The sequence below is a fragment of the Pygocentrus nattereri genome, chromosome 3, assembly GCF_015220715.1.
Source record: "Pygocentrus nattereri isolate fPygNat1 chromosome 3, fPygNat1.pri, whole genome shotgun sequence".
NCBI classification, from domain to species: Eukaryota; Metazoa; Chordata; class Actinopteri; order Characiformes; family Serrasalmidae; genus Pygocentrus; species Pygocentrus nattereri.
This window is the reverse complement of record NC_051213.1, coordinates 2,181,042-2,207,402: the sequence shown is the minus strand read 5'-3', so window position 1 is coordinate 2,207,402 and position 26,361 is coordinate 2,181,042. Positions and strand designations below refer to the sequence as shown.

Below are 26,361 nucleotides of genomic sequence, written 5' to 3'. Positions count from 1 at the left end.
AATCCAATCTTGGATTATTAGAGCTGGTCAGAGACCCTGGGTCAGTCTTCTCCTTTTTCCTTCTTTTCCTTCTTTGCTCTTTCTGCTCCTTTTCTTGCTCACTCCATCTCTGTCCACTTCTACAAATGAAATAATACATCAATTAACAAACACAGTAGAAAGCAACAGCCTGACACGCCGGTGAATGCACTCATATTTAAAGAGCTAGTGCCTCATCTGGTAGGCAGTTAGACAGCATCTCTATGGTAACCACCCCTTGCCCACAGAAAGACCCCCGGCTGATGTCTCAGCCACCGTCGGATGCTGCTGTGAGTCATCACGTTTATAAAGGTGACTCTACATGACTCAGTGCATTTATAAAGGTGAGACTGTGTGAGTCACTGGATTTATAAAGGTGAGCCTACGAGCGCCGTCTACCATATCTCCTAACGTCTTCCATCAGCAGAGAGACGGGTCTGACAGACAGAGGGTCTGCACAGCATGACAGGCATGGGTGTGGCAATATAAGTTTGAAGATATCAGAACTCATCTTAGTTCAGGGGTGCAGGCTGCACTCTCTGTCATTCTCTACCCACATGATAAAAAACGCAAACATATAGAATTAATAATATCTACTTAATTTGCACAGACAGGAAAAGGCCGAGGGATTTCTCGGCCCTCTTGGGGTTTTGCTCTTTTGGGTGGCTGGTACCTTTGAAGTAGGAGCGGCGAGTCAGTAATCAGAAGGTTGTAGGTTCGAATCCCATCACTGACTGGCCACATAACAAGCCCTCATCCCCTTGGCCTCGTCGGTTCTCCTGTCCAACTCCACCTCAAGGGCTGTTCTGCTACTTTGCTAGCTCAAGATAAGATGCGTTTATTGTCATTGCACAGGTACAACGAAATTGAGCTGCAATCCAACGGCACTACATACAAAACAATTTAAACATAAGGCTAAAATATCGGGGTGGCACGGTGGCGTGGTGGGTAGCGCTGTCGCCTCACAGGGGGGCCTCCTCACAGAGGAGGGTCTGGGTTCGATTCCCCGGCCGGGCGACCGGGGTCTGTGTGGGTTTCCTCCGGGTTCTCCGGTTTCCTCCCACAGTCCAAACACATGCAGTCAGGCCAACTGGACACACTAAACTGCCCCTGGGTGTGAGTGACTGTCTGCCCTGCGATGGACTGGCGACCTGTCCAGGGTGTATCCTGCCTTCCGCCCGATGACTGCTGGGATAGGCTCCAGCACCCCCCACGACCCTGAAGGAGAAGTGGCTTAATAAATGGATGGGCTAAAATATCTAAACATAAGGCTAAAATATATAAAGTGCAGATTTAAGGAAAAAACAGTATCAAAAATCTTAAATATAAAGAAAAAGGACTATAAAACTATTTATTCTAAAACAGGCAATAGACAACAGACGGGTGAGGTAGCAGTTGTATTTGCACATTCCTTGGACAGCTTATAGCGTTATATAATATTGCACATCTAAGAATTATTGCACAGAAAGATCACAGACTGCACTCTCGAGAACAAATGAATAATAAATAGAACAGAGGTGGAGTGGAACTCCGGAAAACTGGAACAGTGTAAAGTGTCCTATGAATCAGTGCAAGGGAAGGGAGTTAGATGAGCCTCTGAGACGTCTGTTTATTTGCGACTCCTGGTAACAGGAGAACGCGAGGGTTCTGTTCAGTTTAGCGGCAGATTAAAAGTTGAGTAGTGTGTGGTCCCTAATCGTCTAGTCTGGATCCCCAATATTTCAGTCCGACAGAGTGAGACACCCAGCCTGTTATCATCTGATAAGGCTTTAGAAAGTCCCGAAGCGAACCCGAGGCTTTAAGCCAGTTCATATTTGAAAGCACAACCTTCAGGTTTTAATCCTAATGTTTCTAGTGTTCTTCCTTCAGGAGGGTTAATACTGAACCTAATATTGGGACGGAGTTGGCTTGTTGTAGCAGTTAATCACTCTGCTGCTGTTTTTCTCTCATCCTCTGTTCATTTGTCTCTTTGCTCTGCTTCTCTAATGCGGAGCTTCTTCTCAGAGACACCAATTTAACCCTGGAGAGAAGAGCTGCTGCACTGTCGTTTCATTTGTCACCTACTACCTGCGTTAAAGAGAGAAACCCCATTTGCTTCCCTTTTATGACTCACTTCATTTGATTAATCATTTCTCTGCATGTTTTCCGTTTTGCTGCCAGTGTGGAACAAATTCTTGCTTCAGTCTCAAAATATAACATTATTGTGCACAAAAAGCCCAAAAAATGGTTTAGTCAGAGGATCCTGTTCACAGCGCCACCAGCTGTTCACGCTATTAAAGTAATTTCCCTTAAACCGTTTAACTGAAAGTCGGATACAGACAGAGAACCGTAAAGCAGAGACGTCCCACAGCAACGACTTGCATAGAAATCTGTTTATAAACCAGGGGCCGTAATACAGAACCCTCTCTATTCGCCTTGACTTAAGATCTGACAGGTTAAGATATGAATTTGTGATGAATCTTATTACAGAAGCAAATCTGATCTTAATTTAGGAATCTTACCTTCTCTTATAACTTCCTCCACAGCTGGTAACTTATCAGCCTCTGTCAGCTGCCCGTCTAATCCGACCGAGTTAGAGATTATGACCAAGTTCTTAAAGGACACCTTTTGATCTACTCTGGATAATGTGGCTCCATTAAAAAGCCAAATAGTACGGCAGAAAATTCAGAAACACAATTAAACCCCACAAACCTGATGCTGTTTCTGATCTGGAGTTGATGATGAGATCATGAAGGGCGGAGCTGATATTCTGGAACAGATACCGTCCGGAATTTAGTCCGTACTGACGTCGCCGTGGTGACTAAACAGATTAAAGATTCAGACTGAAGAAGTTTCTGTAATACAGACCCCAGAGCTTCAGTAAAGCTCCTTGTATGTTCTCCATGTTAACTATCAAGCTCAGCATCAAGCTGATGGACTCTGATCTCATTTCTGGTTTAGATATGGACATTTTCCAGCTTGCAACAGGCACATAAGCAACTTTCTTTACTTCGTATGTTTCAGTTATCAAGTAACCCCTTATCCCAAGAAGATAGTGGACCACTGTCGGCCCGCTGATGGCAAAGCAGGTGGTCCACGGGTGTTTTGCTCAGCATTTTCCAGGTGGCGCACTGGTGTTTAAGCTTAAAATTCCACTGATTAGCCCATTTCCACTCACAGTCCTTCAGTAACGACTAGAAATGATTTTCTAATTAGCATAAACGATTTAGTATCTACTACAACTTATTCAACATCTACTATGCTTTACTCAGAAACTACTAGAAGTTATTTAGTTTCTATTATGAATTACTCAATATCCATCCATCCATCCGTTTTCCAAGCTGCTTCTCCGTCAGGGTCGCGGGGGGATGCTGGAGCCTATCCCAGCGGTCATCGGGCGGAAGGCAGGATACACCCTGGACAGGTCGCCAGTCCATCGCAGGGCAGACAGACAGACACAGACAGTCACTCACACCTAGGGGCAATTTAGCATGTCCAGTTGGCCTGACTGCATGTCTTTGGACTGTGGGAGGAAACCGGAGAACCCGGAGGAAACCCACGCAGACACGGGGAGAACATGCAGACTCCACACAGAGAGGACCCCGGTCACCCGGCCGGGGAATCGAACCCAGGCCCTCCTCGCTGTGAGACGACAGCGCTACCCACCACACCACCGTGCTGCCAATTATTCAGTATCTACTAGAAATTATTTACAACCACAAACTATTTAGTATCTACTCTAAATTATTCAGCAACTACGAGAAATGTAGTAAATTATTATAAATGATTCAATATACTCTAAATTAGTTGAGTAAATAGCTCATCAGCCACTCGTTTTATACAGGCCTGCTCATTGTTTGTTTCTCGCTCAGTTGTCTCTAATACTAATTTCTTAGTTTGTTTTCTAAAATGAAACTGCTTTAAAATCTGTTTGAGGAGAGTAAACTAGTTAGCGCGTGTATGCAGGACAGTAATCTGGGTGGTCCGAGGGGGGACCAGCAGTAGCAGGTTGCCGACTTCATCGTGGCAGTGAACCGATACACTGCAGGCTCGCTGTCTGTTGACCTGCTCAGAACCGAAAGTGTGAAGCAGCTCAAAAGCATCTGTTAGGATTTCAACCTCAGAGCCATTTAACAGCAGAAAGTAAGCTTAACTTCACGGCATTGTTAGTATTTTCTGGCTTCTCCTGATCCTTTAGAATTAAACAGGCTGTTTTTGTTACTGTGTCTTTAAGACTGATATATGCAAATGAGCTGTGATTGACTGCCCTGCCCAACAAAGTCTTTAATTAGAAAAAAAAGTGAGGTAAATTTGCCTTTAGCAGTTTGCAGTTTGCTGTGAACAGTGGACAATATTTACCAGAAAAATGGAAAGACAGCATCATCTTCAGGCCATAAATGGAACTGCAATGTTTTCTGACTACTGTAGAATATTTCTATGACAGATTTTTCAAAGTTAAAGTGCTTTACTATCGAAGCAAAAACAAAAATTTAAATTAAAATACAAAAAGGAAATAAACTTAGCAGGAAAAACATTCAAGTTTATTTGTATAATGCTTTTTACAACCACGCCATGATGGCAAGGAAAAGCCAAGAGGAAGACGCTTCCAGAAGAATGAAGACTCAGAAGGGAAAACATCCTCCTCTGGTCCACACCAGACAGCAAAGAGCAGATACATACAATACTGAATATAGAGGAAAAAGAAACCTGTCCGTTACTGGACGTGTGTAGATTAACCAGTGATAACTGATGACTGGTGGGGGCCGTCCAGTCCTGGATCTATGAAAATCTGTCACTATTACCAGTGAATTAGTTACTGTTACCATAAACAACCTCAGGAAATGCTCCAGGTAGACTGGGATAGAAGATAATTGTCCATAAATGTCCAAAACCAACAGTCCTGTAGACCAGAATAGAAAACATTAATAAACAGTCCTACAACCCCAAGTCCAGTGAAGTTGGGACGTTGTGTAGATGTAACCCACTCAAAATATTAATAATCAAATAAGTTGTAATCCACTATAAAAAAAAAAAATTATTAACCTTCCCAGAAAATTATAGTAAACTACATTAATTAAAAAAAGAAAAGAAATAGATGAATAATAATTATAAATAAATAAATAAATAAAAGGAAAAGATTATGGGGGTAGTTTATGCTGTTGCACCGCGCTGCAGCACATGCTCAGTGAGTCCGGGGTGAACCCAGCAGAGTGGAGGGAGAGTAGAGAGCTCGTCAGCCAAAACACAGTTTTCATCCACATAAACTCACTAATACCCTGATTTTATGCTAGATGGGAGAGATCTTGCTCTGTGGGACTGCTCTGCTGTGCCCTATGATGCTGACCGACTGCTGATGCCATGCAAACGGACCCGTGAGGATTTGTTGCTGTTTTTTTTTTTTTTACCAGCAGGTGAAATTTTTTTTTTGAACAGAAAGGCCTAAAGACTTTTTTTTTTTTGTATTTTGGTATAAAGGGACAGTATTAAGGTGAACCCCACCCACACTGACGTTCAATTCATTGCATTTGTACATTGAAAGTAAAAACAAAAGTTCCTACCACGGTGTGCTTGGGCCTGATATTTCTGTATTCAGACTCTACGGTAGTACATTGCTATCGGACCCACATAAAACAAGTTCTCGTTAATCCCTTATTGTATATACAAGGTGGTTTAGACCTTGTGTACTAGGTTACATAAAACATAAATAAAAACAGAATACGATGATTAGCAAATGCTTTTCAACCTACATTCAACTGAATCCACTACAAAGACGAGATATTTAATGTTCAAACGGATAAACTTTATTGTTTTTTTGCAAATATTCACTCATTTTGAATTTGATGCCTGCAACACGTTCCAAAGAAGTTGGGACGGGAGCAACAAAAGACTGGGAAAGTTGAGGAATGCTCAAAAAACACCTGTTTGGAACATTCCACAGGTGAACAGGTTAATTGGAAACAGGTGAGGGTCATGATTGGGTATAAAGGGAGCGTCCCTGAAAGGCTCAGTCGTTCACAAGCAGGGACGGGCGAGGTTCACCACTTAGTGAACAACTGCGTGAGCAAATAGTCCAACAGCTTAAGAACAACGTTTCTCAACGTGCAACTGCAGGAATTTAGGGATTTCATCATCTACAGTCCATAATATCATCAGAAGATTCAGAGAATCTGGAGAAATCTCTGCAGGTAAGCAGCAAGACAGAAAACCAGCACTGAATGCCCGTGACCTTCGACCCCTCAGGCGGCACTGCATTAAAAACCCACATCATTCTGTAACGGGTATTCCCACATGGGCTCAGGAACACTTCGGAAAACCACTGTCAGTGAACTCAGTTCGTCGCTCCGTCTACAAGTGCAGGTTAAAACTCTGCCATGCAAAGCGAAGCCAGATATCAACACCACCCAGAAACGCCGCCGGCTTCTCTGGGCCGAGCTCATCTGAGATGGACTGACGCAGAGTGGAAAAGTGTCCTGTGGTCTGACGCGTCCACATTTCACACTGTTTTTGGAAATCATGGACGTCGTGTCCTCCGGGCCAAAGAGGAAAAGGACTGTCCGGATTGTTTTCAGTGCAAAGTTCAAAAGCCAGCATCTCTGATGGTGTGGGGGGGTGTTAGTGCCCATGGCAGGGGTAACCTGCACATCTGTGAAGGCCCCATTAATGCTGAAAGGTACATACAGGTGTTGGAGCAACATCTGCTGCCATCCAAGCAGCGTCTTTTTCAGGGACGCCCTGCTTATTTCAGCAAGACGATGCCGAGCCACATTCTGCACGTGTTACAACAGCGTGGCTTCGTAGTAAAAGAGTGCGGGTACTAGACTGGCCTGCCTGCAGTCCAGACCGTCTCCCATTGAAAATGTGTGGCTTTTCTTCACTGGAATTGGGGTTGTATGACCTAGAACAGGAGATCGTCTATAAACGACCTCAGTAAATGTTCCTACATTCCTACTACGTGATGTTAGTGTATTAATTACCTACATAAACGTTCCTATACACTAAAATCTGTCTGGCCTACTAATCCAGCTAAACAGGTGCTGTGTTTACTACTTTCTTCTTACGGTGTTAAAATAAAAAGGCAGCTATTCATTAAACTTAACCCTTAACATGCCAGGCCCACCCTTTTATTACACACTTCAATCCAACAGCAGCTCAGCCAGTTTGCACTGATGTCCCTGCAGTTACTGAATAATAAGCCTTAGTATGTAAAAAGCCTGAAATTTGAAGAGGTTAAAATAAGTTGGGCATGTTTTATTGTGAGTGCCTGTTACTTCAGGTCATGTTGAAGTCCACCTGCAGGTCATGGTCACCCATCAGTACAGGATTGTGTCAGTTTTGGAGGTAAACGGCTGTGATTTGGGAACTCTAGTCTATTAGAGATACACCATGAACCCTGGACAGATCAGGTCAGAGTTAAAAAGTGTTGAGCTGTAATATTCAGGTCATCATTTGGTCTTATTGTAGGGAAAACTGAAGTTACTGTATTTGGAACGTCACTAACTTAAATATGCATCTGCAGGAATGCATTTACTCCTGTCGGCAACAATTTATGATTCTGTGCAGATTTCAGAGATTATACAGTGAAAAGGCTGTGAATGTGATGTTTCCTGTGGGCTTCCTTTTAAAAGAAAAACAGGCAAACGGGCGCGACGACCAGTGAAAACTACTGAGAGATATTTAACTGTTTAAAGTTTATAATATTTGGGAATTGTCCTAATATTCAAAATATGATTTAAAAAATGTAAAAGAAATAAAACATACAAGCAGATTTCTTTTTCTGGCACTGGTTATGAATAAAGAAGGTAACGCAAGAGCTGTGCAGCTGTTCAGGATAATAACACAAACATCTGGAAATTATCAGCATGAAGTACATCATAAGATACACCAGTCATCTCATGGGTCTGTGTTAGATTTTTATTAGATCTTTAATTTAAAATGCACAGCTTAGCTGTTCCTGTACAATCTGGCAATTAACAGATGAGCCAACCCAGGACCAGAGGTGTGCACACTTAGAGGTTCTGACAGGAACCAAGACTCAAAAAGAGAACCTCCTTAAGAGCATTAAGGAAGAACCACTCAGAGGGAGTTTCTCCTTTGCAGTCTTGGTTCCTAAGAGCATGAGAAAGAACCACTGAGAGGAACCAAGACTCAAAAGGAGAAAACCACGGAGAGGAACCAAGACTCGAAAGGAGAAAATCCCTAAGAAGATGAGGAAGAACCACTGAGAGGAACCAAGACTCAAAAGGAGAAAACCACGGAGAGGAACCAAGACTCGAAAGGAGAAAATCCCTAAGAAGATGAGGAAGAACCACTGAGAGGAACCAAGACTCGAAAGGAGAACCTCCCTAAGATGTGGATGAGGGAACGGTCAGCAGAGCTGAGAGTGCGCCAAGGCGTCGTTTCACACATGATGTACACAGCAACCCACCGTCCTCACTCGTCAAACTCACTGCAGAACCCTCCTGATCACACACCTGTAACACACAAACACCAACAGCCTCAGCCAACCGCTGTACGCAGTAAACACACCTACATTTCATCACTAGTGAATCAAAGGAAACGCACAGGAAACGTTAAGCAAACTGAAACGGGCGCTCGGACTATTACGGATACCCGTCAGTGGTCAGTGCTTCTCCTCTGTAGCATATCTGACCACTCAAAAGCTCGACGTAGATGTTGAATCATGTGCGTTGTGCTGCGTCCACACGTAAAACAAGCACAACGTTCTCCACGAGGCTGAAGCTGAGGTGTTAATCACCAGCTTTGTATTTAGAGTTTCCGTCCCGCCTTAAACAGTGCAGCACTGAGGCACCACAATGTAGCTGCACCATTTAAGGTGGAATGGAATTCAAATAAGAAGCTGCTGGCATATATGGTGAACTTCAGCTTCATATCCACCACCATTCTGCTGCCTTTTCTGTAAACTTTGTTCGGCTCTGTCTTGCGTTCTGTTGTCCAAATTCAGCTCAAACGAGCGGTTGTTTTTATTTGCCTGAGCTTTTTAAAGAGCTGTAGTATTTTATTTTGATCCTCTGTGCTCAATGTTTCCAAAAACTCTCAAATGATCTTCACATATATTGAGTTCAATAGTACGTCTAATTCTTTTTATGCCTATCTATGTATACCAGTGTGTCTCATGTGCATCTGTGTACCATAGATTTTGTTAGATGGGTAATAAAAAATGAATAACTGTTTCATTTTTAAGGCTCACTGGTGAAATGGCCTTAAATTAGCTGAACAGGGCAGACTGACTTGTTTAGGACTAAGATTAGGACTCGGGACTCCAGACTCGCCTGTATTGACTCAGGACTCGACTGTCTTGATTTGGGATTTGACTCGGGACGCGAGTGCCGAGACTTGAGGCTTGCTTGTTACTTGCAACTCGGCGACTTGCTCCCTCCCACCTCTGGTACCTTGTTTATTTAAGGTGGAGCCAGGCAGGAGGCGCTCTGCACGCTCTTAGTTGTGCTGTATAATACTGAGTTTGTCTGGAATTCAATGAGGGAATAAACATCCGGTTTATTCCATTGCTGTGGTTGATGGCAAATGTTGGAAAAACTGAACCCTACAGCTCATTCTGCTCACTGCTGCTGTCTGAATAAATTCCTGGCAGAATTTTCCATCACGGCAACATCCGGTTTGCCCTCTTCCACAAACAAGTGAACACAGCATTAGAGTAAGTCATGCCTAGATTTGCCGAAAGAGCACCATGAACCACCACTCCAGGTTCTCTTCTAATAAAATCTGATATGATAACTTGACAAGAGAAAAGAAAAATCTGTCTTAATTTTATATGCTACATTTATCTTTATTTCTTTTCCCTGAAGTCCACTTCTAATATTTGGGTGATATTATGTCCCAAAATGGGCATAATTCATTTTTACATGACAATTTTCCACTATTTACCTTTTGGAATTCAACAGGCCGTTTGTGTTATCGCACCTTTAAGACAGATACACTATATTTCCAAAAGTATTCGCTCATCTGCCTTCATGCAAATGAACTTGAGTGACATCCCATTCTTAATCCATAGGCTTTAATATGATGTCGGCCCACCCTTTGCAGCTATAACAGCTTAAGCTCTTCTGGGAAGGCTTTCCACAAGGGTTAGGAGTGTTTATGGGAATTTTTGACCGTTCTTCCAGAAGCTCATTTGTGAGGTCAGACACTGATGTTGGACGAGAAGGCCTGGTTCACAGTCTCCGCTCTAATTCATCCCAAAGGTGTTCTATGGGGTTGAGGTCAGGACTCTGTGCAGGCCAGTCAAGTTCTTCCACACCAAACTGGCTCCTCCACGTCTTTATGGACCTGCTTTGTGCACTGGTTTGGAGTCATGTTGGAACAGGAAGGGGCCGTCCCCAAACTGTTCCCACAAAGTTGGGAGCGTGAAATTGTCCAAAATCTCTTGGTGCTGAAGCTTTAAGAGTTCCTCCTTTCACTGGAACTAAGGGGCCAAGCCCAACTCCTGAAACACACCCCCACACCATGATCCCCCCTCCGCCAAACCCAGACTCGTCCATCGGATTTCCAGACGGAGAAGCGTGATTGGTCACTCCAGAGAACTCGTCTCCACTGCTCTAGAGTCCAGTGGCGGCGCTTTACTCCACTGCATTCCACGCTTTGCACTGCGCTTGGTGATGTAAGGCTTGGATGCAGCTGCTCGGCCATGGAAACCCATTCCATGAAGCTCTCTACGCTGTTCTTGAGCTGATCTGAAGGCCACATGAAGTTTGGAGGTCTGTAGTGATTGACTGCAGAAAGTCGGTGACCTCTGTGCACTATGCCCCTCAGCATCCGCTGACCGCTCTGTCATTATACGAGTGAATACTTTTGGAAATATAGTGTGTGTGTAAATTTATTATAGATGAGTTGAGGTTTAGTTTCCAATGTTCTGGACTGCATGGACTGGAGGGTGATCCATTTTGAAACTTTGACAGCATTTATATAATACGCGCATAAAAAAAAGTCATGTTAAGGTAGCACAAGGTGATTTTAGATACTTTGTATTGGTCCACTGATCATTTATTTTTCAGAAAACAGACAGCTGGAGTTGCGGTGTGGCAGCGATGACAGTCTCGTGGCGTCATTGGTTGAAACCCCAGTTACTGTTTCTAGCTGGACCTTTGTAAATATTCAGTATAATGCAGGGCTTACATATGTGACGGGCATCTTCCTCATAGCAATTCCATTCTCCATTCCACAAGTTCGGTTGGATGGAGCGCAACATACAAAAGGTGGACCCGTCGTGATCATCCCTGACTTCAGGAAGCAGTGCTATAGCAGACAGGGAAAAAAAGGAAATGCAGCCTAAAACAGTGAAAAGACTGATTTTGTTTAGTTTCAGCGAAACATCTTTAAAGAAGCGCAGAGTGATCCACAGTGAGGGTAACTGTGGTCACACCGTCACAGATGAGGAGAGGAGACTGTAATAAGTGATTGACCAATTATGTTGTTGCTCTGGACCAAATATACAAACCCAATTCCAGAAAAGTTAGAACAGAATGTAAAATGTGAATAAAAACAGAAAGCAGTGATTTATACATCCACTTTGACCTTCACCAAAAACAGTACAAAGTCAAAATTTTATATATTTTATCTCATCAGCTTCGTTGTTTTTGTACATACACTCATCATTCTGACCGCCTCCTCGTTTCTACGCTCACTGTCCACTTTATCAGCTCCACTTACTGTATAGCTGCTCTCTGTAGTTCTACAGTTACAGACTGTAGTCCATCTGTTTCTCTGATACTCTGTTACCCTGTTCTTCAGTGGTCAGGACCCCCATGGACCCTCACAGAGCAGGTACCGTTTGGGTGGTGGATCATTCTCAGCCCTGCAGTAACACTGACGTGGTGGTGGTGTGTTAGTGTGTGCTGCACTGGTCTGAGTGGATCAGACACAGCAGTGCTACTGGACTGAGAACAGTCCACCAACCAAAAACATCCAGCCAACAGCGTCCTGTGGGTGGCGTCCTGTGGGCAGCGTCCTGTGACCACTGATGAAGGACTAGAGGATGACCAACACAAACTGTGCAGCAGCAGATGAGCTGTCGTCTCTGACTTTACATCTACAAGGTGGACTTACAAGGTAGGAGTGTCTAATAGAGTGGACAGTGAGTGGACACAGGGTTTAAAAACTCCAGTTCCTGTAAACTGCCATGTCCTAGCGACATTTCCATCAGTGGAACTTGCACGCCTGAAGCGCTTGGATATCTTTCTATAGCCATTTTCTGCTTGGTATGCATCAGTTAGCTTGTTTTCAGATCCTCAGCCAGGTGCTTAGAGGAGCCCATGGTAATTGAGTGTTAGCACAAGATTTGAAGAGTCAGAGAATTTATCAAACTGGTTGCACAAGTTTCTTTAAAATATGTCAGTTATGTTAATTTGTCACATTACTTAACGATCCCCTGAATTGGTTTGGAGACTGTGGCTCTGTCTAAAAGACAGGAGGCTGAGCTGGAGGTGGCGGAGATGAAGATGCTGAGATTTTCGTTGGGAGTGACCAGGATGGACAAGATTAGAAATGAGCAGATCAGAGGGACAGTGAAGGTGGAGCAGTTTGGAGATAAAGCCAGAGAGGCCAGGTTGAGATGGTGTTGAGGAGGAATAGTGGATATATTGGGCAAAGAATGTTGGAGATGGAGCTGCCGGGTAGAAGGAGAAGAGGTAGACCTCAGAGAAGGTTTATGGATGTAGTGAAGGTGGACATGGAGATGGTTGGTGTGAAAGTAGAGGAGGCAGTGGATAGGGCAAGATGGAGGCAGATGATCCGCTGTGGCGACCCCTAAAGGGAGCAGCCGAAAGAAGAAGAAGAGGAAGAAGAAGAAGAAGAAGAAGAAGAAGAAGAAGAAGACTTAACGATCCCCTGAATTGGGCTGACTTTGTACACACAGGCTGCAAATGCCATACATCATACAGTCATACAGTCATTTAATATACATATCAGCTTATTATAGCTGAGACTTCACACTGTTTCAGTCCACATTTGTTATTGCTGGAATACACAGTCAAAACAACAACAAAAGAAACTCCGCTTATGTAAAGGTACTAGGTCTGTCTGAGATAGAAAGATCAAAAGATAAGTCGATTCTTGTCTCACCCCTTTCATTTCCAGGATACTGATGATGGTTTTGTTGAGGAACAGCTTTCTCTTAGCTCGAGTCACAGCTATGTACAGCAAATTCCACTCATCCTCCTGAACATCTGCATACATACATGATGGTTGGTTAGTGTAGTGGGTAACACCTCTGCCTTCTACGCTGGAGACTGGGGTTCAATCCCCTGTTTGGACAAGCACCCTACACTATACCAATAAGAGTCCTTGGGCAAGACTCCCAACACTACTTGCGCCTGCCTGTGTAAATTGATCAAATTGTAAGTTGCTCTGGATAAGAGCGTCAGCCAAATGCCGTAAGTGTAAATACACGCAAATGACCTCTAGGGTTGTTCAACCAACAAATGACTCATTTTGTAAATAAACTGATGATATTAATGTCAAATTAATGTCAAAATTGTCTAATACATGGCTCGGATAAGCAATACTTAAGTTATCAGGTGTGCTGGTAATGGATTTAAGAAAATCCATTAAATTGCTGTGAGCTTGAAGGGAAATTCTGGATCCAAATGTTTGTCAAAATAGCTCACAGCTACTTTTTTAAAAACAAGGAATTTTTTTTTTATTGCATCAATGTTTGAGTTTCTTCTGTTGTTTTATGGTGTTTTTCAGAAACAGATAAATGGTTTGTGTTTGCGCTGCATGTTCAAATGTTTTGCCCCAAAAAATGAATGAATGAATAAATAAATAAATAAATAAATAAATCCTGGGTAAATATTGTAAAAAAAAATATGGGTGTGTAATTTACTACCGTCTGTTTTTACCATTTTCACAAATAATTCTGAATCCGATCGTGTTGAGGTCAAAGACATAAACACCACGCTAAGCATGTCTTTCCTTGCCCAGCAGACAGAGTGTGAGAGAGAGAGAGAGAGAGAGAGAGAGAGAGAGAGAGAGAGAGAGAGAGAGAGAGAGAGCTGCACCTCTTGGGAGTGAGACCTGCAGGGGGGACGTGGCTCTGGGCACTCTTTTGAAGTCGTCTGCCACGATGACCGTGTGGAACTCGAGGCCTTTTGACTTGTGCACCGTGCCCAGGATGAAATCTACAGGAAAACATTTCCGCCCATCACTCACACAGAAGCCGTGTTCCAGCTACGCATGAAATGGCCGTGTCCAGCGCCAGTTGTTTTTGTAGCGCTCAAAGAAAAAATGAAGGCACCACCCAAAAATCTGTTTTCAAAACATGCCTAAAATGGTCCGTAGTACTTATTGGGCTTAATACCGTTATTTCCTGGAGGTATAGAGTAAATGAGATGGTTAGTAAATGGTGCTCAATGATTTGACCTTATGAATCCTTTTATAAACTCCACCTCTGCATTTAACCCATCCTTGAAGTGGAACACCACATACACACTAGTGAGCACACACACACACTAGGGGGCAGTGAGCACACTTACCCGGAGTGGTGGGCAGCCCAATCCACAGCACCCAGGGAGCAGTTGGGGGTTAGGTGTCTTGCTCAAGGACGCCTCAGTCATGTGCTGTCGGCTCTGGGGATCAAACCGGCGACCTTCCGGTCACGAGGCTGGATCCCTGACCTCCAGCCCACGACATGCAATTAGTTTAGCTTGTAAATGGATCCATTGTGAGGTACTGCTCCTCTCCACAGAGCTGCTGAACGTTATTCCTGATTGTTTATTCCTGTTCTGACCTGTTTGTTGACCTGCCTTTTGCCTAATCCTTTTTGGACTGTTCACCTGGTTGTGTCTGTGTTATATTGCCATATTCCGGATTTGACCATTGCCTGTGACCTCACTATGATTGTGGATTCTATTTGCACTAGTATAGCTGTGAATAGGGCTGCCCATGGCTCCAGGCAAGTGTGCTCACTGCCCCCTCATGTGTTCGCCAGTGTGCATATGTTTTTTCACTGCATGGGTGGGTTAAATGGGGAGGAGAATTTCCTCGTTGTGGGACTAATAAAGGGTAAGCCTGTTAAACCAGTGACCACCGAGGATGAAGAAGAGAACGCTGCACTATTTCAACCAAACCTGAAGGCAGCATCGCATGTATCCTTCTCAGCAAAGGCAATCCCACAGTCACGCAAAAAAGCATGAATTCTAAATTGAGGGCCACATTAAGGACACGTATCCCATCTAGGACCACGTATGAAAGCGGCTCAGGTCGGATTTGAAAAGATCAGATTTGTGTCCACACAGTCCTGAAAACACCAGATCCGAGTCCCTTCAGGGCAGAAAATCTGATTTGTGTCCACACAGTCCTGATAATGTGAACGGAGCCTGTGGTTCCTTTTCAGTCGAAATGCTGCCAAACTTCAACAAACATCACTGCTGCTTCGCAGACTGACACCAGTGTAACTTCACAGCCCTTGGGTCTGCATGGCAGGCTAACCAGACATCAACTGCTGCAGCTACATTAACAAATGACAAACTACATTGTGTTTAAAGTCACTAAGCTCATCAGTGCAACCCGTTCAACTGCCAGTGATTGTCTGTGGAGACAGTTTAATTTTATCCAGCTGTTAGCAATTAGTGTGTCTGAAACGCCTGAACTCAGAAATTAGGAGGGTTACCACCTAGTGTAGTTAGTAAGCTATTCAGAACAGTCAAATCTGCACTCATTCCAATGCAGCTATGATGAATAAGGGACAAAGTGACAATGATTCAGTACAGCATGTACGCAGCTTCGGTGGGCGTGCATGGACTTACCTGCTCGCTGGACTTTTTTTGCTGCACTGGCGATGAGGCGGCTGACCAGATGAGGGATTTGTGTGCTGTATTTCTCCACCACAGTCAGTTTATAGGTCAGGTCCTCATCCTCACTCTCATTGATGTAGTGTCGCAACGCCACAAAGCCTCCATGCCTGCTGAAGTGCTGAATGAAGGGATTACGGAATTCTGTGTAAGAGAAAAAAACAAAAACGCACCTAAAAACAAAAACAGACAAACAGCTGTGCAAAAACTGACAGTATTTTCATTCATATTTGTTGATTTAGTGTCAAAAATAAATTATAAAATAACTTGCAAAATATAGATTTACATATTATAAACTGCACACCAGAATATTGGTATATGCTTTATATGATACTGTTAGGGAATTGCAAGTGAATAAATTCATACACTGTCTCAAGATCACATTTTGGAAACATAAAGCATTCTAGATGATCATTTTACTAGAACGTCATTCTGGACGTAAATCGTGTCAGAACGTCATTCTGGACGTAAATCGTGTCAGAACGTCATTCTGGACGTAAAATCGCGTTAGAACGTCATTCTGGACGTAAATCGTGTCAGACCGTCATTCTGGACGTAAATCGTGTTAGAACGTTATTCTGGACGTAAATCGTGTTAGAACGTCATTCTGGACGTAAATCGTGTCAGAACGTCATTCTGGACGTGAATCGTGTCAGAACGTCATTCTGGACGTAAATCGTGTCAGAACGTCATTCTGGACGTAAAATCGCGTTAGAACGTCATTCTGGATGTAAATCGTGTCAGAACGTCATTCTGGACGTAAATCGTGTCAGAACGTCATTCTGGACGTAAATCGTGTCAGAACGTCATTCTGGACGTAAATCGTGTCAGAACGTCATTCTGGACGTAAAATCGCGTTAGAACGTCATTCTGGATGTAAATCGTGTCAGAACGTCATTCTGGACGTAAATCGTGTCAGAACGTCATTCTGGACGTAAATCGTGTCAGAACGTCATTCTGGACGTGAATCGTGTCAGAACGTCGTTTTGTTCGTACTATATGCTAATTTCATCGTACAACTTCATACTAAATATTGGAAACCTATATAGTGGCACAGCACTAGCACGGCATTAGAATCATTTTATGTATTTATTAAAAACATTTTCTGAACTTTTAAAGAACAATTTCAAACTTTGAACAGTGAAGAAAGTGGAAATTTATAACAACAAAAAACAAATCCACAAAACCAATTTGCATACTTTACACATAGAAACGGAGTGTAACAGATACCGATACCTTTCCTATCCCAGTTTTCCCATTGTCCCCTTGATTTCAGAGTCCAAATGTCTTCAATGTCTTTCAGCTTAAGCTTTTGAACTCCCTGTAATAGACGGCACATTGACACACACATACAGTCCATATCAGCATTTTTTCTTGTGGCAGTAGCTCCCAAACTTTGGGACAGTTGCCTCTACAGGTACTAGAGGTTGCACAGAATAGTCGACCTTACTGCTCAGCGATGACGCTTTAAGCTTGATGTCAACTCGTCATTGATCATGTGATTATGACACAAACAAGACAGACAGGGTCCATATCTCCTGGCTCCTGAAGGCTGAAGTCGGAAAGGTTGGAAAGGGCATGTGACGCTCTCCTGACCTGTGGCGTTTCGTTTTGTTCTACCGTTTCTCTTCCGATCTACAGAGCTTCAAAGTCAGACACTGAACGTTGTTATCTCCGGTGTCCTGAAGGCCATAAGGCAATGAAGAGGCATGCGTCATTGGAGACGGGCATAACACTATATTCCTGTACATTCTGAAGTCACATCAGCCTCTACTGAAGTTTTATAAAGTCGCTTGTTGCAAAGTATTCCCTTCTCCTGTGGTTTTCACTGAACTGGGAAAATCTGCTTTCGGCTACAGAGCACCAGTGAGCTGGAATTCATTACAGGAATATCTAAAGATTCACTCGCTGGAGTCACATGAACAGTCTCTAACCACGTCCAGTCAGCCTGACAGTGTTTTACCTGATTTTTGTTAAGTTTTAAATTGATTTTTGGTTTGTTTTTAGTTGTTTTTATTCATTATTGTGTACATTATTAATGTTGCCAAGCTATTGTATATTTATTTATTTATTTGATTAATTATATTTTTTATTTAGCCTTATTTTCTCTTTTATTAAATTACTATATTGTAATTTTGTTATTTTATGTGGTCATTTTTCTCTCAATGACTCAGAGTTTGAATAAAGGTTGATTGATTTTCATGACATCAGCGATTAGTCTACATCACTACAACTTTAATAATAATAATAATAATAATAATAATAATAATAATAATAAGTTCAATTTATGTAGCGCCTTTCACAAACCCAAGGACACTTTACACCATAAAAAAAAATTAAGACTACAGAGAGGAAAAAAGGAAGGTTTTTAGCAGGGATTTGAAGGAAGACAGAGAAGAGCAATTCCGAGTAGTGGAAGGTAGAGAATTCCAGAGTTTGGGGTCAGCAGCACTGAAAGATCTGCCACCCATATTAGAAAGTCTTGTTGAGGGAACTGGAGTCCAGCATTAGAAGATCGGAGAGCACGAGAGGGACGATATAAAGAAATGAGAGCAGAAAGGAATGTCGGAGCCAGACCATGGAAAGCCTTGAAGGTAAGAAGAAGGATTTTGTACTTGATCCTAGCGCTAGAAGGAAGCCGATGCAGCTGTGGAAGAACAGGAGTGATATGAGCCGAGCGCTTGATGGAGGTCAGAACCCTGGCTGCGGAGTTCTGGACGTACTGAAGACGGTTTAGTAGTTTAACTGAAGGGCCATAGAAAAGTGAGTTACAGTGATCGATGCGAGAGAAGATGAAGGCATTGATCAACATTTTAGCACCTTTCACCAGAGAACTGTTGAGTTCCCCTTTTTCAAAGTTGCTGGCGGGAGTGTTTCCTGGTTTTCCACTATTTTGCTAGTCTCTTGCTTTGTTTTTACATTATTAATTACTTGTTGAGTGGTTGGTTAGTGTAGTGGGTAACACCTCTGCTTTCTACGCTGTAGACTGGGGTTCAATCCCCCACCTGGGTAACTGCCCTACACTATACCAATAAGAGTCCTTGGGCAAGACTCCTAACACCACCTTCGCCTCCCTGTGTAAAATGATCAAACTGTAAGTCGCTCTGGATAAGAGTGTCAGCCAAATGCTGTAAATGTTGTTGCATATTACTGACAAAGGATTACAACCACTGTCTTTTGGAGGCCACTTGTTTCTCTCATCGGATTCGTGAGACACCTGGAAAAGACAAATCAGCCGACCAAGCAGCGTGTCAGGACTAGTGACAGCAGTTATACTAGCTTTGTTTGTGGGAATATATGTAAATATATTTAAATATTCAGACCTCTTGTATTCCCTCAGGCCAGTAACGTTTATTCTAGGGGAGGAGCTTCCTAAATATAAGCAACACTACTGGTGGTACACGAGGACTTTCAGCTCAGTAGTTGACTGCATGGTATTGAGTGTTTGGGATCTGTGTGACTTTACAGTCATTGATCTGTTTCCTCGAGTAGTGGAGATGTTATTCCTCGTTTAGAGTGTAAATATGGGAACAGCTGTGAATGTTGCTGCGTAGGTAAAGGCGACGGGGAGAAGAAGAACTCTTGTGAAAAGTGATTATAGAAAGGCAACTACGCAACGCCTGAAGGTGCGAATCGAATCGTTTCTTTTATCTCACCACTGCTGGAAAGGGGTAAGCGCCATTTGGGTCGTAGGGCCAGTTGTGGGCTGGAGGTTAGGGAACCAGCCCTGTGACCGGAAGGTTGCTGGTTCAATCCCCTTGGCTGACGGTCCATGACTGAAGCGCCCTTGAGCAAGACACCTCCCTGGGTGCCATGGATAGGGCTGCCTGCTGCTCTGGGCAAGTGTGCTCACTGCCCCCTAGTGTGTGTGTTCACTAGTGTGCATGTATGTGGGTGTTTCACTGCACAGATGGGTTAAATGCAGAGGTCTAATTCCACAGTGTAAATTCTATTCTAGACTCCCTTTTTCTCCTGTGTTTAGGCAAGGTAGGCAGTCAGGGAAGTTAACTGTTTTCTTTGTTTTGGTTGATGTTTAGGTAAATTGGATTTGGGTTGGGAGTTAGTGTTGGTTTTTGTTTTGTTTTTTTATTTTGGCCTTTGCTTACCCATGGAGAGATGGCAGATCAGACCTTTGGCTAACAATTATTTAAGTATCAATTCTATCTTGTTCTAAATATATGTAAGTAGTCAAGTAAAGTAGAGCATTGTGTGATGTGGGTATTTTGCCTCTTCATTTGCCTCCAGATTCATTATACCCTATACCAACACATAACTATGATTGTAAATGGCAAATCCTCTGTATGTACAAAAGTAAAGTATGGTGTTCCACAAGGCTCTGTTTTAGGCCCTTTAATATTCACATTATACAGTATCTCAAAAGTGAGTACACCCCTCATATTTCTGCAAATATTTTATATCTTTTCATGGGACTATAGAAACGAAACTTGGATCTAACTTAAAGTGGTCAGTGTGCAGCTTGTATAGCAGAGCAGATTTACTGTCTTCTGAAAAGAACAACACACAGACATTAATGTCTAAATAGCTGGCAGCACAAGTGAGTAAAGTATTTAGTGTGACCACCATTATTATCTATTACTAGCACTGCCTGAATCCTCTTGGGCATGGAATTCACCAGAGCTGCACAGGCTGCTACTGGAATCCTCTTCCACTCCTCCATGATGACGTCACGGAGCTGGTGGATATTAGACGCCTTGCGCTCCCCCTCCTTCCGCTTGAGGACGCCCCACAGGTGCTCAGTTGGTTTTAGGTCTGGAGATACTTGGCCAGTCCATCACCTTTACCTTCAGCAAGGCAGTTGTCATCTTGGAGGTGTGTTTGGGGTCAATATCATGTTGGAAAACTGCCATGCTGTGCAGTTTCCAAAGGGAGGGGATCATGCTCTGCTTCAGAACGTCACAGGCCATGTTGGAATTCATGTTTCCCTCAATGAACCACAGCTCCACAGTGCCGGCAGAACTCATGCAGCTCCAGACCATGATACTACCACCACCATGCTTGACTGCAGGCAAGAGACCAAGAGACAGTTGTCTCTGTACTCTTCACCACTTCAACTTCTATGGTCTACCCTGGCGAGGCCTGTTCCGAGTGGAACCTGTCCTGGAAAACTGCTGTATGACCTTGGCCACCGTGCTGTAGCTCAGTTTCAGGGTGTTAAGTCTTCTTATAGCCCAGGCGTCTTTGTGGAGAGCAGCAATTCTATTCCTCACATCCTCAGAGATTCTTTGCCACGAGGTGCCATATTGAATATCCAGTGGTCAGTGTGAGTGAATCGTACTCAAAACACCAAATTTAACAGCCCTGCTCCCCGTTCACACCTGGAACCCTGTAACTCTAACGAGTCACACGACACCAGGGAGGGACGACGACACAACTGGGCACAATCTGGACACGTCCACTGTGAGGTGGACTCACTTGTGCTGCCAGCTGTTTAGACATTAATGTCTGTGTGTTGATCTTTTCAGAGGACAGTAAATCTGCTCTGCTGTACAAGCTGCACACTGACCACTTTAACTTATATCAGAGTTTCAGTTCTACAGTGACGTCCCATCAAAAGATTTACAGAAATGTGAGGGGTGCACTCACTTTTGTGAGATACTGTATACGCTGCCACTAGGTATCATAATCAGTAAACACGGCATTAATTTCCATTGCTATGCTGATGACACAGTACATCATCCAAACCTGATAAACTTAATAAGATTAAGGACTGTGTAAAAGACGTAAAAGACTGGATGTCTTACTTAACTCGGATAAAACAGAAGTTCTTCTTCTTCCAAAACTTGCTAGAAATGAACTGTCTAATTTAACACTAATGTAATAGCTTCTCAGTTGCATCAGGTATATAATTAAAAAACACCTTATAGTCACGATAGATCCTGATCTGTCCTTCAGTGCACATATAATGAATGTTACTAGAATAGGCGCAATATTGCTAAATTAAGAAATGCATGATCTCTACAGGAAGTAGAAAAGCTAGTTCATGCTTTTATTACTTCAAGGCTGGATCACTGTAATGTACTGCTGCCTGGATGTTCCAGCAAAAGTCTCAGTCCCTCTGATAAGAGCATCTGCCAAATGTTGTAAAATGTAAGCAAGCAAGCAAAATTTATTTATATAGCGCTTTTTACAACAGGTTTTGTCACAAAGCAGCTTTACAGAACAATCAGTATTACAGAGAGAAGAGAAAAGAAGAAAGAAAATCCGGGTCCGAGCCCCCATGAGCGTCGCCAGCGGCGACGGTGGCAAGGAAAAACTCCCTAAAAGAGGAAGAAACCTTGAGAGGAACCAAGACTCAGAAGGGGAACCCGTCCTCCTCTGGTCGACACCGGACAGCAAACATTATTAGTATGAAGTTTTATAGTAAAGTGGGAAAAGAAAGAGAAGATCTGAGGGTGAGGACTGCACAGCGCTGTACAGCAAGAAGCTCAGTGGTGGTCAAACCGGTCCAGAAGGCTGGTGAGCAGCGGCACCAATCAAGGCAGTAGAGGCAACAGCATCAGACGCACAGGATGGGCAGCTGATCAGCTCGGCAGAGAAAGGAGAAGAAAAACAGAGTCAGTTCTGTAAAGAGTGGCTGACCACAGATTACAGTAAAACAGAGCAGTGTAGACTCCAGCAGGTCCAGACCTGACAGGGAAGACTAATCACCAAATGCTTGAATGTACAAGTTTTTAGCCTAGACTTAAAGACTGAGGCTGAGTCTGAGTCCCGAACATTAACAGGAAGATTATTCCAGAGCTGGGGGGCTTTGTATGAGAAGCTCCGCCCCCTGATGGAGCTTTATTTATTCTAGGTACCAGTAGTGAGCAGCACCTTGTGATCTAAGTAGGCGTGATGGTTCATAGTAGGAGAGGAGCTCACTCAGGTACTGAGGGGCGAGTCCGTTTAGAGCTTTATAGGTCAGTAATAGAATTTTATAATCAATGTGAAGTTTAACTGGTAACCAGTGCAGGGCTGATAAAACTGGACTAATATGGTCAAACTTCCTAGTTCTTGTGAGGACTCTGGCTGCAGCGTTCTGGACCAGCTGAAGCTTGTTGAGGCTTTTGCTGGGACATCCAGACCGCAGGACATTACAGTGATCCAGCCTTGAAGTGATAAATGCATGAACTAGCTTTTCTGCATCCTGTAGAGATCATGCATTTCTTAATTTAGTGATATTGTGGAGATGCAGGACGGCTGTTCTAGTGATATTAGTTATATGTGCATTGAAGGACAGATCAGCGTCTATCATGACACCAAGATTTTTAACAGATGAGCGCGATGAAACTGAGAGATTGTTTAGTGTTGAGTTAGACAGTTTGTTTCTGGCTAATATTGAACCAAGAAGCAGGAGCTCTGTTTTATCTGAGTTAAGTAGCAGAAAATTGCTTGAAAATGTAAATCTACTCAGTTTGCAGAGGAATTGGTTTAATCTTGTATAGTACTTCCACACTAATAAAGTCCTTTGGTCTTTGTGTTTAGCAAAAAAATGATTTCTGGTGTCCCTTCTTGCCTCTTCACTGCAGTTTTTACTGCCGCGGTGTTTCAGGCACCGTCCACAACTGGTCAACTTCTGCCCACAGCGCCCACTAGTGGATATATTAGTTGACAACTCTGTGCAACCCCTAGCATGTTGCTGCTTATTACCTATAAAAACAAAACAGAATCCAAGCTGTACAAGTAAGAAATGACTCGCTGTGCTTTTACTGATTCTTACCGTTTACTTCAGAATCTATGTGCGTTGTTTTGTATCTGCTACATGGAGGTGATTCTGATTTACTTTCCTGCTTAATCGTGTGACAGTGCAGAGAAATTTCATACTTGCCACCTTGATATTCCAAATATTTATGATATTTTATGTCCTTTATGGGATAAATACCTAAATTAACTCAATAGTTAAATATTAACAACATTTTACCCACAATATTAACACAATAGAGATACTGTGTGTACCACACACTTACTCTGTTAATATCTAGAACCTGTTTTGCATTCCACTGTAATTTAAAAAAGCTGTCTTGATACTTATCATTAATCTTATAGTTACCAATACTATTATGGGCATTAATCTACTATTAGCATATTGTATCTTAGAGTCTGTAAATGACAGGCGAAACGTCCTATGCATCATGAGGCAGCAGGAGGTTTAATGTCTGAGCTTGAAAAATATTCGGAAATAACTGCCTTATGGAAAAAATGCTTGATGTTCTGTCATTAGTGAGACATTTGATCCCCCGAAATAGAGGTAAGCAACATGCATGCTGACACACTCTACCTAACGATGTGGATTCAGAACAATGTCCGTAGAAACACACACTCACCCCAATGAAGTAAATTCTGCACTCTGGGTTTGATTGGACAAGCCGAGCTGCTTCGCTGAACACAGTGACATTCTTACGACACAAAACAGCGATTCTTCCGTCTCCCTTCCCCGATCCTGACCTTAGGCTGTCCACCACCTCACTGTCATCACCACACACACTGCCTATATACAAACACATACATGAGCGCACACACACACACACACACACACACACACACACACACACACACACACACACACTATATGGCCAAAAGTATGTGGACACGTCTCTTTATTATAAGTTCAGGTGCTCCAGGCACACTAATTACTGACATGTGTATATAACAAAGCACATAGTCACACAATCTCGATAGAGAAATACTGGCAGTGTCATAGGATGCCACCTTTGCTACAAGTCAGTTTGTGAAATTTCTGTCCTGCTAGATCTGCCCCAGACAACTGTAAGTGCTATTAGCATGAAATGGGAGAGTCTAGTAGCAACAACAACAGCTCTGCCTCGTAGCAGGAGAGCACATAAACACACAGCGGGCCGCCGAGTGTAGCTTTGTAACACATAAAAATCGTCTATTCTCTGCTGCATCTCTCACTACCGAGTTGCAAATTATCTCTGGAAGCCACATCCCATGAAATGGGTTTCTGACTTTAAATGCTGAAGGACATTGATTCCAAGCTAGGTCTTAATGGGAGTGGAAGCTGTTTTTGTCACATGGGGTGCAACTCCTTATTAATGCCTGTGGTTTTGGAATGGGATGTCTAACAATATTATGAAGGTCAGGTGTCCAAATTGCTTGGCCATATAGTGTACATATGTACAAACACACATACATTGTGAATCATTGCATATGAATAAATGACTGGCTGGATGACTTTGTTGATATTCATCTCTCACCGTCTTGTTTTGCTCCCAATAAGCTCCTCTTTACTTTTTTGCATGCGTCCAAGACCACAGTTCCAGCGTAAGCAATCTCAGAGCCAAACCTGAAACTCTAGACACACATATTAAGACGGCTTGTGTGTACATGTACTTATGAACTATAGTATACAAAAACATACTATACAACAGCCAGAGGTCCTTCATTTATTTTGTTCAATTCTAGTCAAAACAGCCATTTCAAGACGCAATCAAAAAGGTCAGAGACTGAAATTTCATGAGTCAGCATTTCACATTACGTCATGCGATCAACATTGGGACCTGCGTGACAGGAGTTTTTGTGACCACTTACAGGTCAGCATTTGAGATTTCACCAGGCACCTCAAACTTTAGCAGACAGCACACATAAAATCCTATGGCAAAGAAGCAATGAGCCGCTTGAGGTGTTTTGAGTGACATTTGAATTTCAAGAGGGCCAAAATCTAGAGAATGACTGACTCCCAAGCAGAAACAGCCCTGTGTTGAAGTCTGTGAGGATCCCTGTCAACAGACCTGGGATGACCCAACCTTCATGTCCAGGATCAACACTGGTGACGAGAGTTGGGTCTACAGATATGACCCAGAGACCAAACCGCAGTTTTTTCCAGTGGAAGAGCACAGTCTCCAAGACGGAAGAAGGCGAGTCAGGTCAGATGAGCAACTAAGAGCATGCTTGTAGTTTTCATCTACATTCACAGCGTTGTGCACCATAAATTTATTCGCATGTTCAGACTGTCAATTGAGAGCTCTATTGGACTGTTCTGGTGTATCAGGGAGAACATTCATTGCAAACAAATGGTGGTGCATCATCATGACAATGCTCTTGCTCAAGTGCGTTGAAAACATGCACATTTTTTGGACATAACACAATCATCGCTATTCCACCCACTACTACTTGCCTGATTTGGCTCTCTGCAACTTCTTCCCTTCTTCAAGCTGAAGGGTCGCCACTTTAACACACTTTAATGGGGAGATCCAGTGCAAGGTACAGAATGGGACTTCCAGGGAATGTTACAAGCATGGCGGGAGCGCTGGGAGCAGTGTATCAGTGCACAAAGTGGGACTACTTTGAAGGGGATGGTGGCCAAATTTAAATCAGGTATGGGTTTTGCCTTCCACCCAAGAGCACTAGGATAGGCTCCAGCACCCCCTATGACCCAGGAGGATAAGCAGTTTAGATGATTAATTAATGTTTTTGTAATTGTCATAGATGCAGTCTCTAAACTTTTTGATCATGCTTTGAACGTTTCATTTCTCAGAAGATACTCCTGAGGAGATTAGATAAGTGAACCAACAGGTGTTTC

The 26,361-nt window shown here is 43.1% G+C and overlaps 1 protein-coding gene across 1 annotated transcript in view; it reads right to left on the bottom strand.

Annotated features, from left to right (window-relative positions):
* Positions 1-7,764: 7,764 nt before the first annotated feature.
* Positions 7,765-26,361, bottom strand: part of LOC108413804 (F-box DNA helicase 1-like) — a 45,497-nt gene continuing 26,900 nt past the window's right edge. The window contains exons 10-17 of the mRNA XM_037537285.1: positions 25,037-25,133; positions 24,146-24,309; positions 17,058-17,142; positions 15,777-15,965; positions 14,031-14,150; positions 13,093-13,196; positions 11,149-11,268; positions 7,765-8,468 (exon numbers count right to left, since the gene is read on the bottom strand). Coding sequence (XP_037393182.1) covers positions 8,340-8,468; positions 11,149-11,268; positions 13,093-13,196; positions 14,031-14,150; positions 15,777-15,965; positions 17,058-17,142; positions 24,146-24,309; positions 25,037-25,133 — 1,008 coding nt within the window. The 3' untranslated portion in view covers positions 7,765-8,339. The remainder of the gene's footprint in view (positions 8,469-11,148; positions 11,269-13,092; positions 13,197-14,030; positions 14,151-15,776; positions 15,966-17,057; positions 17,143-24,145; positions 24,310-25,036; positions 25,134-26,361) is intronic.